This window comes from Podarcis muralis, chromosome 7 (genome assembly GCF_964188315.1).
Source record: "Podarcis muralis chromosome 7, rPodMur119.hap1.1, whole genome shotgun sequence".
Lineage (NCBI taxonomy): Eukaryota > Metazoa > Chordata > Lepidosauria > Squamata > Lacertidae > Podarcis > Podarcis muralis.
The window spans coordinates 12,910,169-12,924,209 of NC_135661.1; the positions used below are offsets into that span (position 1 = coordinate 12,910,169).

General features: G+C 46.3%; 1 protein-coding gene across 1 annotated transcript; it reads left to right on the forward strand.

The window, feature by feature from the left end:
- Positions 1-2,996: 2,996 nt before the first annotated feature.
- On the forward strand, positions 2,997-12,841 carry DKK4 (dickkopf Wnt signaling pathway inhibitor 4). The gene is made up of 4 exons (XM_028741143.2): positions 2,997-3,880; positions 6,307-6,457; positions 9,453-9,602; positions 11,538-12,841. The coding sequence occupies exons 1-4, from the start codon at positions 3,770-3,772 to the stop codon at positions 11,786-11,788; spliced, it is 663 nt and encodes a 220-aa protein (XP_028596976.2). The 5' UTR covers positions 2,997-3,769; the 3' UTR covers positions 11,789-12,841.
- The last annotated feature ends 1,200 nt before the right edge of the window (positions 12,842-14,041 follow it).

A 14,041-nucleotide genomic window follows, 5' to 3' on the forward strand; every position in this document is an offset into this window, starting at 1 on the left:
TCTATGATTCTATGATTCCTGTTGTGCGTGGTGGGTGTCTGTGCTGTGCGCATCCCATGGCAATAGTTGCTTCATAGCACTTGAATTCAGGAATACCCAGTGAAATTGGACTTGGAACAGAAGGGAGGAAGGACTTCTTCAAACATTGTCTTAACTGAAGTCCTAACCATGTCCATTCAGAAGTAAGTCTGTTGAATTTAAGGAGCTTCCACTCAGGTAAGGGGTTAGAATTCCCACTATGGGAACTGAGGGTCAACCTATGGGATGACTATTGGCTTAGATGGCATTCAAGGGGGGTTGGACAAATTTATACCATCTGTAACTCTCCACCATTTGTGTGCTGGGTTGGATGTTGAAATGAAGCTAAATGGTAACCTATGTGAGAATGGAATGCTGATTTTAAGAAACAGGTGCATGTTTCTGGAAGCAAAGACGGTCAAAGGGGAGAATAATAAAACCCAAGATGGTGAAAACACTGCTGAACACTGCTGAGCGAAAATTACTAGACAAACAGCTGAAAGATTTAAGAGCTGTGTGAAATGTTAAAGATTAGATCAGAGAAATATCAGACAAAAGAATGCACAGGACCTGTGGGAAAGGTGTTGATCCAGAACTGACTGAAAATGAAAAGGTCTTGAGAGTCCCATGGACTGCAAGAAGATCAAACGCATCCATTCTTAAGGAAATCAGCCCTGAGTGCTCACTGGAAGGACAGATCCTGAAGCTGAGGCTCCAGTACTTTGGCCACTTCATGAGAAGAGAAGACTCCCTGGAGAAGACACTGATGCTGGGAAAGATGGAGGGCACAAGGAGAAGGGGGCAACAGAGGACGAGATGGTTGGATAGTGTTTTCGAGGTTACCAGCATGAGTTTGACCAAACTGCGGGAGGTAGTGGAAGACAGAGGTGCCTGGCGTGCTCTGATCCATGGGGTCACGAAGAGTCGGACACGACTAAACGACTAAACAACAACAACAACAAAGGCAAAATGGACCACAGCAGACGTTGGAATGGAATGGACATCCACACAGCTGCCTGGAGGACTGGATCAGACAAAGGATGCTGTTGTGCCTCTGGGAGAAGTGAATGGAATTATGAACAAAAGCAACTGGAGATGACAGAGGCTGAGAGAGAAAGAAAAAGCTCCCAAGATTTTGGTGCCTGCCTTGGCAAAAGAATCTGAAAAGGGGGAGGGGGGAGGACTTTTCCTTTTCCCTTTAAACCAGGATACGGAATATGGCCAACAGGAAATGGGACTGAAATATATAATTGTTACATACATAATTGGCAGAACACAGAATTAGAAGCCCTTCAGTTCTTTTTCTGTCTTTTCTGTGATTTTCTATTTTCATTAACTCTAGATTTACATTTTGTTTTGTCTTGGCTAAAGGAAGATACAGGGAGGTGATGGACCGAGAATGAAGGGCAGAGCAGAGAGGGTCTCCCAGGGTGGGAGGCCGGGGGAAGAGGGGGAAGCTCCCAGGAGAGAACTGAGAGGCTCACTCTTCTGGGTGCGAAATAAGGGTCAAGATTTAACTTTGATAAAAGGATTTGTAATTTCCTTTTGTTCATCTCTTCTTTCTCTTCTCTTTATTCTTTATTTATTTTTCTTTTCTAGATTAGTGTGATATTTTATTGCATTTTATGTTGAAAACTTTGAATAAAAAATGATTTAAAAAAATCAATGGCACTTCCCAGAGAATTATAGCTTTGTGAGATTTGAACTTGGAGTTTTGAACTGGGACTGCCTATCACTTTATAGTTACAGGTAGGTAGCCGTGTTGGTCTGCCGTAGTCGAAACAAAATAAAAAAATTCCTTCCAGTAGCACCCTAGAGACCAATTACCGTATTTTTCGCTCCACAAGACGCACCAGACCACAAGACGCACCTAGTTTTTGGAGGAGGAAAACAAGAAAAAAAAATATTCTGAATCTCAGAAGCCAGAACAGCAAGAGAGATCGCTGCACAGTGAAAGTAGCAATCCCTCTTGCTGTTCTGGCTTCTGTGATAGCTGCACAGCCTGCATTCGCTCCATAAGACGCACACACATTTCCCCTTAATTTTAAGGAGGGGAAAAGTGAGTCTTATAGAGCAAAAAATACGGTAAGTTTGTTATTGGTATGAGAGTTCGTGTGCCAGTATTGGGGGGGGGGGGAGGTGTTCATCTGCAAACCAGAAATTTAGGTTAATAAAAATAAGATTAAGACTTTCTGACACAACAAATCCACTTTCTTTTAAAAGTCCTTTTTTCAGTTGGGAAAATGGCAGAGAAATTGAACAAAAGGTGTAAGATAAACAACTGATGAGTGGAAAGATGTATAACCTCCATGCAAGCAAATTAAGATGAATGTCCATTGGGCTATAATTTCCCTGCCAAAAAATCAGAATGCTTGCTCAATAAAGATGGAGTATTGTAAACACTGATTGACAGCAGCTCTGCAAGATTTCAGGCAGGAGATTCTCCTGGTCCTGCTTAGGGTTGAACCTGGGACCTTCTGCATGCAAAGCAGCCCTTCCCTAGGTAAAGGTAAAGGGACCCCTGACCATTAGGTCCAGTCGTGACCGACTCTGGGGTTGTGCGCTCATCTCACTCTATAGGCCGAGGGAGCCGGCGTTTGTCCGCAGACAGCTTCCGGGTCATGTGGCCAGCATGACAAAGCTGCTTCTGGCGAACCAGAGCAGCACACGGAAATGCGCTTTACCTTCCCGCCGGAGGGGTACCTATTTATCTACTTGCACTTTTGACGTGCTTTCAAACTGCTAGGTTAGCAGGAGCATGGACCGAGCAACAGCAGCTCACTCCATCGCGGGGATTTGAACGGCCGACCTGATCGGCAAGCCCAAGAAGCTCTGTGGTTTAACCCACAGCGCCACCCGCGTCCCTCAGCCCTTCCCTAATCTTGCTCAATAAACAGGCTGCCTGGAAGAGCCTCTCATTTTTCACTTCTTTGGCTTGCCCCTGTCTACAGGTTTGTTTCCAAATGTGTGACTCGCTTGCTTCTGACACTGAGGAATCGCCCTGGACCAGTTTGCTAGGATATGGCTGATACTAAGGTCAGGGGGATGTAGGACATGGCATTTAAATTCTTGTTTAGGACAACAGTTGCGTTAGATGTAATAGGAAGGAGAGCTTCCTTCAAAGTCAGGCTGTTGCAGCTCCAGCAGGTGCTGCCTGGACAGCTGCTTCAAGCTACCACAAAGTGTGCAGCATTTTCTTATATCCTCACCATAACAGAGCTAATTATGTGGTGTATGGCAGCCTGGCCAAATGAATCATCTGTCAGCTGTGAAAGCAGATCCCAGAACGAAACCACTTTCACAAGGGGATTACAAAGCACAGGAAACACAGGTGATTACCAGCAGGTGCCTTTGATACCTACATCCGTCTCTTCCTCTGGCCCTTTGAAATGACTCTGATATGCTGCAATTAGGGATTGCTGGGAAGAGATGGAGGGTGGCTGCTGCCTTCCTCCTCTCCTCCTACTTTGTTTTGAAGTTGGGATCAAAGGGATTTGGAGTGTCTGGGGGGTCTGGAGAGGAAGGAAAAGCGAGAAGATGCTGCTATAAATAAGGCTGAACTCTCCAAGGTGCATGCTTAACTCCTTTAGGTGCGAAAGGCAATCAGAGCCTTATTCTGACAAGCAGCAACCCACAGGTTCAAAATACTGGGGTGAAGGATGTGTGTTGCTCAGTGACTTTTCCCCTAGGAAGGAGAGCAGAAGGTGCTTTGCTGTCTTCCAGGGAATATAGACAATACTCTGAGCTGGCAATGGAGGTGAGGTTTCTGCTTGGGATGACTTGCCTCTGCTCCCCATTGACTGCTATGGTTCTTGACTTCAACACCATCAGGGGCTCAGCTGAAGTATCCAGCTCCAAAAAGGTGAGCACTTTGGTGGGGGCTGTTTTTCAAGTAACATTTGCCAATTAAGAGCTCCAGGATAATAAGGAACAGGTTACTCACTATCTCTGGACTCGAAAACTCTGCAGGCTATATCAGATGCTACAGACAGCTGCAAAATCTGCTCATCCAGAAATTGGAAGAAATAATAATAATAATAATAAATATACTCTGCCCATCTGGCTAGGCTGCCCCAGCCACTCTGGGAGACTTCCAACACACTGTTCTGTAATCCTCTGACAATAGAAGACTGGTTTTGGGCTGGGGGGGGAGGTCCTCTATAGAAATGATTAAAAATGATATAATTTAGAAGTGCATTGAATGAGCAACCAAGCATGCTTTTTCGGAACAATTGTTGCTATTTGTTATGTTCTGAAATGATTAATTTGATTTGTTATATTTCTGTGCTGCTTTTCAGTCAAATGGCTCCCAAAGTGGCTTACAAACAATAAATAACAATAACAAGTTAGAACATCACAAATACAGCATAAATCATATAATTAACAAATGATCGCTGAAACAATTACAATCTCTAACATAGTTAACAAAGCAGCAACTAAAAAAAATAAGCTCAACAACTAAAAAGCAAGCCAAACATCACAATTAAAAGTAATATAATTAACAAAAATCAAGACACCATACATCCCTATAATCCCTGCAATCTTGTAAATATACATTTTTTTACGAAGTTAGTAAGCTAAACAATTGTGCAGTTGAACATCAATTCCACTAGTTAATATTTTTTCAATTAAAAAAAAAACATTTTAAAAAAATATATGGATGAGGTTAAGTTTGGCAGGAAATACCATTGCAGTCAGAACTTCCATACGCTGACCTGGAAGTTTAGTGGAACATATTTCTGACTCGGAAAAATCTAGACTGGGCTGGTACTGAGGGAGTTAGAAACTGATGTGGATTTATTGAATGCAGTGGTAGACTGAGAGCAGCCCCAAACTCTGGTGGCTCTGGCAAATTGCCTGTTATGATGCAACTGCTGTTTCCTGCCCCTTCCTTTTTGTAGAAGGGACCTTTCAGTGGTATATCTTGGGCTCCTGCTGGCTGCTAGATGAGTGCAGGTGTGAGGAACCTCTTACCCAGACTGTCCTCAACTGTGACTCCCATCAGCCCAAGCAAGCACAGGGATGATGGATTCAGCAACATTTGGAGGGTCAAAGGTTCATACCTGAATTAGTGCTTGCTAACACAAAAAAGTGCCTGGGCAGAGGGTGGGGAAGTAGGGAGTACAGTAAGCTTGTGGCTGATCAAGTTCCCCACCCTGGAAAATCTGAGAAAATTGGTGGCATCAGCTTTCATTCTCCACATCTTGTCTGGGCTGAAAACTTTGCTAGTGGTACTTGAGCAGCTGAAACTTAGCTTCCCTTTCAAAGAGCTGGAAGCCCCTCCATCGCTTTTAAACTACAGCCCTGAGGCAGAACTCCTTGTGCCCAACGCTCCCCCGGTAGGGTTGCCCAGCCTTTCCTTGGACAGGATTCCATCACCTCTCCATGCTGCTAGAGCTGTTTCCCTTCAATCCAGCTTGCAGATTAAACTCACGACATCTTGCTCTAGAGCCTTTTTGGATGGAAGGATCTAAGGAGCAAGGAGTTCTTTCCAAAGGCAAGCCTTCTGCTATGCACACAGAAAGAAGCACCTGAGTTGAAAATGAGGGCCAGCACTACACATTATGCTGCCTGTGATGGACACCAGAATAGCCTGGCTGGATCAAGCCAAAGGCTCATCTAGTCCAACATCCTGCTTTCACTGTTGACCAACCAGATGCCCTGAAAGCAGGACCCAAGAGCATCAGACTTGCCAGTGTGGTGTAGTGGTTAAGAGCAGTAGTCTCGTAATCTGGGGAACTGGGTTCGTTTCCCCGCTCCTCCACATGCAGCTGCTGGGTGACCTTGGGCCAGTCACACTTCTCTGAAGTCTCTCAGCCCCACTCACCTCACAGAGTGTTGTTGTGGGGGAGGAAGGGAAAGGAGATTGTTAGCCGCTTTGAGACTCCTTTGGGTAGTGATAAAGCGGGATATCAAATCCAAACTCTTCTCTTCTTCTTCTTCTTCTTTTTCTTCTTCTTCTTCTTCTTCTTCCCCCACGTGATGCTCAGCAACTGTTACTCAGAGGCATTTGCTGCCTCCAGCAGGGGAGGTAGAACTGAGCCATGGTGACCAGGTGGCACCCCTCCCCAATTCCACACATGGAAGCAGACTGGACATGCAGTTGCACCTTTCTCCAACACTGCAAGTTCCTTCAGCTGCACATGAAGCAGCAGACTTGTTTGGGTGGGGTGTAGGAGAAAACAAGCTATGGAGCAGACCTCTCTCTTTCCACCAACAGAGGAGAGCTCCATCTCTCTCTCTCTCTCTCTCTCTCCCCCTAACATGACTGCGTCTCTTTCTCCACAGAATGCCCAATGCTTCACAGACAAAGACTGCCCAGCTGGGAAGTTCTGCAACAAGGCTTGGGAAGAGCTGCCCTTCTGCGCTGCTTGCCATGGGCTACGGAGGAGGTGCCAGCGCAACACCATGTGCTGCCCAGGGATGCTCTGCATAAATGGTAAGCAGTGGCTGGGGGAGGAGTATGTTAGGGGAGGAGCATGCTAGATGTTCCTTGCCTGCATTGTTTCCTAGCTAAAAACCACATTTAGATATTGAAATATACTCAGAGTCGCAAAGTGATTTCATGCTCTTTATTCAGCTCATAGTGGTGAGGAGGAATGAATGAATGTCCCCTCAAAGTATCTGCTTTATATACATTATTTACACAATGGGCTGCACACGATTGGCTAATTCCGGAATTCTACTGTAAGCCAATCAGGTTGTGGATTGACTTCTATCTGGAGCATGATTGGGTAGTTCCTGCCAACCAATCATACTGCTGCATTGTTCTAGGACCAATCAGACTGCTGCATTCTGAATCCTATTGTTCTAGGACCAATCAGACTGCTGCCTTTTGGATCCTATTGTTCTAGAACCAATCAGACTGCTGCCTTTTGGATCCTATTCAACTCAGTACATAACAGATATGCTTTTATTTAATCCATAATTGCGCTTGTTTTGCTAAATTGTTGGGCTCCTTTGGGAGGAAGGGACAGAAATCTAAATAATGCTACTATTGATTGCATTTATTTATTTTCTCTAAGGAGCTGAAGGTGGTTCTACCTCTAGTCATTTAATCCCCACAACAACAGTGTGAGGCAGATTAGGCTAAGGGGCAGTGAATAATAGCCAAGGTCTTCCAGGTCCTAGTCTAACCACTGCACCACACTGGCTTTATTTTTGAATGGAACCTGAAAAATAGGGGAGAAATATCTGCAGAGCAACCTGTAATGTAAGAAGTCCGTCTACTAATTACTGCTAAAGTCTGGTGGTGGAAGGAGTGTACATGATGGCCTGTGGTGGCTCAAGCAGGAGAATCACTTGCGGGGGGTGGGGGCAATGAGTGAGGCAATTGTCTAAGGTTAGAACATCCCATCAAGAGCGGAGGTGCTCCACGCGACCACATTATATAGCCGTAATGTGGGTCTCCAGAGGTTGTTGGGCTCCAGGACCATCAGTCCCAACCAAGCATGAGTAAAGGTTGGGAATGATGGACATTGTCTCCCAACAGGGTTTGAAGGGCCACAGCCAAGCTTAGCTGCACCAGTGATGAAGAATTGGTAAGCTGTGCTTGATATGGTTGGGAAATGGGTACAGTGTCCTAATAAAGAGGGGGAAACCTACAATTCCAACTTAAGCTAGTCCAGGAGTTGCCAAACCTTTTGGACCAATGGGCACATTTTGGATTTTAAGAGATCTGGGGTACCAGTTGCAAAATGGCTGTTGAGGGTGCATGACTTAACACAAAATCAGAGGGACAACTTGACATCTTGTGGTTGGCATAAGGTTCTTAGAGGTGGCTCGTCCTGGTTGTGGAAACCAAAAAATACTGTGGTTTTTTAATGTGTACCCACAGCTAATTAGATCCTGTTGCTGCCTAATGGCAAGAGGGAGCATTCCTCAGTACCAGGAAAAATATACCACACTCATGGTTACTTCACAGAAATTGCTCAGAAGGTGCCACACATTTTGCTTCACCACACATCATGGTTGGGCTGGCACCCATTGGTTAACACAAATTCCATTTATACATCACTCATAAACATATCACACACACATTGACATGAGCAGATGTGCAGGCAACCACACAGAACAGAAGGCACTGGAATCCATTTGCATTTCTGGTCCCATCTGTCTCAAATGACTCAAGATTGCAGGCCCAGTCTCTAGCAGAACTTGGTGCCCTCCAGATTTTTTGGACCACAATTCCCATCAGCCCCAGCTAGCATGATTATATGATGTTGTGCTTGATGGGGCTGCACTGGCCAGGGTTGATGGGAATTGTAGCCCAAAACCCCTGCAGAGCACCAGATTTAGTCCCAGAACCAGGAATGGCTTTTGTCTAAGACCTTTTGTCCGAGAGCCAATGTGGTATAGCAGAGTGTCAGACTAGGACCTGGGAGAGACCCGGATTCAAATCCCCACTTGGGCATGAAGCTCACTGGTTGATGTTGGGCCAGTCACTCACTCTCAGTCTAAGCCACCTGACCGGGGGGGGGGGGGGATGAAATGAGGAGGGGGAGAATCATGTAAGCCACCTTGAGCTCCATAGATGAAAAGGTGGGGTATAAATGGCAGGGGAGACCTTAAAAGAGCAGCTGCCAGTTGCAGGTAGAATAATGCCAGGCTAGATGGACAGAAAGTGAGGAGGAATTAAAGAACCTTTTAATGAGGGTGAAAGAGGAGAGCGCAAAATATGGTCTGAAGCTCAACATCAAAAAAACGAAGATCATGGCCACTGGTCCCATCACCTCCTGGCAAATAGAAGGGGAAGAAATGGAGGCAGTGAGAGATTTTACTTTCTTGGGCTCACTGCAGATGGTGACAGCAGCCACGAAATTAAGAGATGCCTGCTTCTTGGGAGAAGGGCAATGACAGGCCTAGATAGCATCTTGAGAAGTAGAGACGTCACCTTGCCAACAAAGGTCTGTATAGTTAAAGCCATGGTTTTCCCAGTAGTGCTGTATGGAAGTGAGAGCTGGACCATAAAGAAGGCTGATCGCCAAAGAATTGATTCTTTTGAATTATGGTGCTGGAGGAGACTCTTGAGAGTCCCATGGACTGCAAGAAGATCAAACGCATCCATTCTTAAGGAAATCAGCCCTGAGTGCTCACTGGAAGGACAGATTGTGAAGCTGAGGCTCCAAGACTTTGGCCACCTCATGAGAAGAGAAGACTCCCTGGAGAAGACACTGATGCTGGGAAAGATGGAGGGCACAAGGAGAAGGGGGTGACAGAGGACGAGATGGTTGGATAGTGTTTTCGAGGTTACCAGCATGAGTTTGACCAAACTGCGGGAAGTAGTGGAGGACAGAGGTGCCTGGCGTCCTCTGGTCCATGGGGTCACGAAGAGTCGGACACAACTAAACGACTAAACAACAACAACAGATGGACCAGGGTTCTGACATGGTATGACAGCTTAAAAAATATATCACTATTCTCTTTCCACTCAGAAGTGTGCAGTCAGACTGAAAAGACGACTCTTGTTGAAGAAAAGAAGTGTGAGAAACAGGCTGGGTTGAGTTCAAAAGCCGCAGTCCAGTGCCTGGTTCCAGCAAGCAACGTCTTGAAGAAAGGAAATACTCAAACACCAAACAACAAAGGTAAGAGAAGGAGAAGTGGCAACGGCTGTGCAGCAAGGAATAGGGATGGGTCGGCCTTGGGTACAGTGCTTGCCGCCTCCTGCCTGCAGCCAAAGGAAATCAGGTGACACTTCAGATGTGTGTATGGGATGCTAGATATGGTTTACCTTCTTAAAGTTGGTTTGATAATCCTAATTTCTGGCCTTCCCTAGCATCTCTATTTAACTATAAACCAGGCACGTCAAACTCCCAAGAGACTGCGATCTACTCAAAGTATAAAAAGATTGGCTGTGATCTACCCATTGTCATTGCCAGTAGTTGTTGAGCTTTTTTTTTGGGGGGGGGAGGAAAAGTTGTTGAGTTTTTTTAGGATTTGCAACATTGGTTTTAGGAGGAGTGCATTAAATCAATCGCTCAGCTCACCTCCTAATGTATCAAACTCTGCTACCGATGCACGAAAATAAACCTATCGAAGCAGCACCACCAGCCAGTGGCGTAGCGTGGGTTGTCAGCACCCGGGGCAAGGCAAGTAATTTGCGCCCCCTAACCCGTGGATTTGCGCCCCCTAACCTGTGGATTTGCGCCCCCTAAACCATGGATTTGCCCTAACCCCAGATGTTGCGCCCGGTGCGGCCGGCCCCCCCTGCACCCCCCTGCCACTGCCACCAGCAGCGAGGGAACATAGCGCTGAGGGCAGGGCGTGTCACGATCACTTTAGAGAGTAACAGGGAGATCACATACTAAACTACTGTGATCGACCTGGGACACCCCCGCGGTCGACAGGTAGATCGCGATCGACCTGTTGGACATGTCGGCTATATAAAATCTGAAAGATGAGCCTATTTATTGCAGTCAGCGAAGACATTGGGTCAGAATTTCTGCATTCTCCATAGCTGGCCAGGGCAGCAAAAGGTCTGTATAGTGAAAGTGGGCCTGTCAAATCTTGCTTATCAGAGTTTCATCCTGCCCTCCCTCCCCCTCCAAGCAGCTCCGGATGCCTTTATGCTCACAAAACCTGGTGAGGTAGGCTAAGGGAGGAGACTGGCCTAGGGTCACCCAATGAGTGGAGACTTGAAGCCAGGTCTCCCCAGTCTTATATCCAGTGCAGGGAGCCTTGTACCACACTGGCTTGCAATGCAAGATACTGAGCACTAGCAGAGAATCATGTAACTTGTAGAGTTAGAAGGGATCTCTGGGGGTCAACTATTCCAATTCCCAGCAACGCAGGAATGCTCGAGCCAGAACTAGGCGTGGGCCAAAGAGCAAAATTAAGAGTATTATTACTATTTATTACCTGCCTTTCTCTCCAAGACCCCAGGGCAGGTTACAGCAATTAAAACACAATATTAAGAACAGCTTAAAGAACTTGCAATCACAGAAACAAGATGGTTCCTAAAATATACATGTTGTGGGAAAAGTAAATAAGTGCTTAAGGCACATTTTCTGAACGCTGTCTAGTGAAGGTGCCTGGTGCATCTCTGTGGGGAGTCCCACACCTTGGGGCTGCCACAGAGGAAGCCCTCTCAGGACCATGCCACAGAGGCCAGTGGAACAAGCCAGAGGACCCTCTGTGCTTATCTCGGCACCCAAGACGGTCTGTGGGGAAGGAGGTGGTCTTTCCGGTTAAGCTAGACTGGAGGGTTAAGGGAAATAGAACTTGAGAGCATAGCTTGGCAGGGCCAGCAGCACCAGAAGTTCCTTTAGTCTCTCACCCTTGCCAGTCTTATCCTCTGGGCTGAGGGAGAAGGGCAAGTAAGGAAGGTAGAGGCAGTACCTGCTGCTGCTGCTGCTCCTATTTGCCCACCCATCCACCTAGGGAAGATCTCGCCACTCCCAGGGCCTTGGAAACTGCCCTCCCTTGCTGACCCCTGCCTGGCAATGGTCCTCTTGGGCTATGCATGCTGCACAGGTTAAGAGCTCTCAGTTGGATTTCAATTGTGCACCATTTCCCTGCAGTTGAAGAGGGCGAGAGTTGCCTCCGCACCTCCGACTGTGCTGCGGGGCTCTGCTGCGCTCGCCACTTCTGGGCCAAGATCTGCAAGCCTGTTCTCAAGGAGGGCCAGGTGTGCTCCAGACGAGGACAGAAGGATGGCTCTCAGGGACCTGAAATCTTCCAGCGGTGTGACTGTGGCCCAGGACTGTCTTGCCAACTGCCACTCAGTGGAGAGCCCCAGCGATCACGCTTACGAGTCTGCTGGAGAAACTGACGTCACTTTTATCAGTCAGCTAATATCGGAGTCCTCATAAGCCAAAGATGAACTCCACCCAGTAGAAAATCTAAATCCCCAGACCACATATATTTGCCCTCCATACACTGCTGCTGCTACTTTGTAGGGTAGATAAATGGCTCCCTTCAGATGGGTTGCTGCTCTCCCTGGTGTGCGCCTTATTTTAGCTTTTGATACTTGAACTGGGCCTGTTTTAATCAAGAGGAGACTTCAGTGTTGACACTCAGGGTGCTAGCCTTGGCCTTTTGTCTGGGATAGAGTAGCTCAAGAATCTCCTCTTCTATAAGCTTGACTTTCGGTGGGCCCACCATTGATGGGAGGTTGGGTTGGTGGGACAAGAGGCAGGGGAGCCCTTTTGATTGTGTCACCCGAATGACAGAATGATCTTCCCAGACATGTGCTTTTTAAGCAGGAGCATAATACGGTTCTGTTTCAGCAGTCCTATTTTTAAGTGAAGACCTTTTGCGATTTATCGCTTCATTTTTTAAATCACTCCTGTGTACAAACATTGCAGTGGTAGAAACTTGGTTATGAATATGTTGATAAAGACACTTGGCAGTAGAAAATTGTTGAGGGGTTGTGGCACATGGGCAAGAAGCTGTTGTATACTGCTGTAAACTGCTTCTTTTATTTTTACAAAAGTGTTGTGCAGTACAAATTTTATGAAATAAATTATCTGTGCATGGCAAGACAGGTGCAGCAGACTTTTAGATTACATGGAATGCATTTATCACTTGTGTGAAGCAATGATGTGCTTCTGTAAGCATGCTGGCTGCATTCCCTTTGGATTCAGCATGAACTCCAATTTTCCAAACTGACAAAGAGATGGGGTTAATAAAGGAGAAAACAAAATGAACACAAGACCTCCTTGTATGCTGATGGAAGTGACTAGACTTCACCTACCTGTGAAAAACAAAAGGGTAGTACTAAGCCATGCAGGAAGGTTGTTGGTACCATAATACTCTGGTTTTTGGTTTCCATAATACTCTGGTTTCTCTTCACATCGAATAAATCTTTTGCCTTTTACCATAATGTGCTATGTAACATCCAATCCTTTTTGTTCTGTTTACATCTGTTGATTTGTTATTTGCCATGAGAGAAAAATAATTAAAAAAGAAAAAAGAAGTATATATCTCTGTCAAGTCAAAGGGACAGTTCTGATGCAGGCATTTAGTTGGCAGAACTTCCACATGTGGACACCAACTGAAACTTCCTTCAGCCCTTGCAATGGGCTGGCTTAGGTGGCACAGAGCAAGCCGTGTGTGGCACTGGAAAGCAGCGTTCGGATGCTCAGGGTGGACACCAGAGCAAGGAAGTAGTTAAGAGCTGCCAAGGAGGTCCCTCAAGTAGGGCAAGGTTGGGAAACATGTTGCTGGACTACACCTCCCATCAGCCGCAGTCAGCACAGCCAATGAGCAGAGGATGCAAACTGCAGTCCAGCAACAGCAGGAGGGTCCTGTGGTCCCCACCCAGGAGCAGCTGCTGCCAGGCATTGGAAGGGACTCTCAAGGGTCATCTAGTCCAAACCCCTGCAATGCAGGAACTACAGCTGAAGAATCCCTGGCAGATGGCCACCCAACCTCTGTTTAAAAGAAGGAGCCCACCACCTTCCAAGGTAGTCAATTCCACTGCCAAACAGCTCTTACTGTTGGAAAGTTCCTCCTAGTGTTTAGTTGGAATCTCCTTCCTTGTCATTTGAATCCACTGATTTGGGGCATTTTGAAAATGAAGCATGGGCAAAATATGGTCTCAATTAGATTGTTCCAGTCAATTGAATGAAATAAGAGTTGACTTTGTGGACAATGCTTTTTCACACCCCACTTGAAAGAGAGGTAGAGGCCATAAGACAGCATGTATCCTGGACCACTTGCAAGGTGAATGGCATGAGAAGGGTGAAGTTCATTCAAGGACTCTGATTCTCTGTGTATGCACAACTGAAACTGAGTACTTAGGGCGAGGGAAAGCAATATCACCTTTATTTTAGATGCAAGTCTTTACCTCTGAACTACCACCTGCCCTCCAGTCAGTCAACAAGCCTCTGTGTTTGTACTTGAATGCTGAGTCACAGCGCTGGGCTTCAGCTCCCAAGCCCCTACTTGCTCCTCTAATTACATTTTTTGAAGTTGAACTGCTAATTAGTCCCGCAGCTTTGTGTTGTGTAGCAGACCTCAGACTGCTATGTGAAAGCCTTACCTTTTCACTTGGGTCAAAATACATCTCTTAAGACAGACC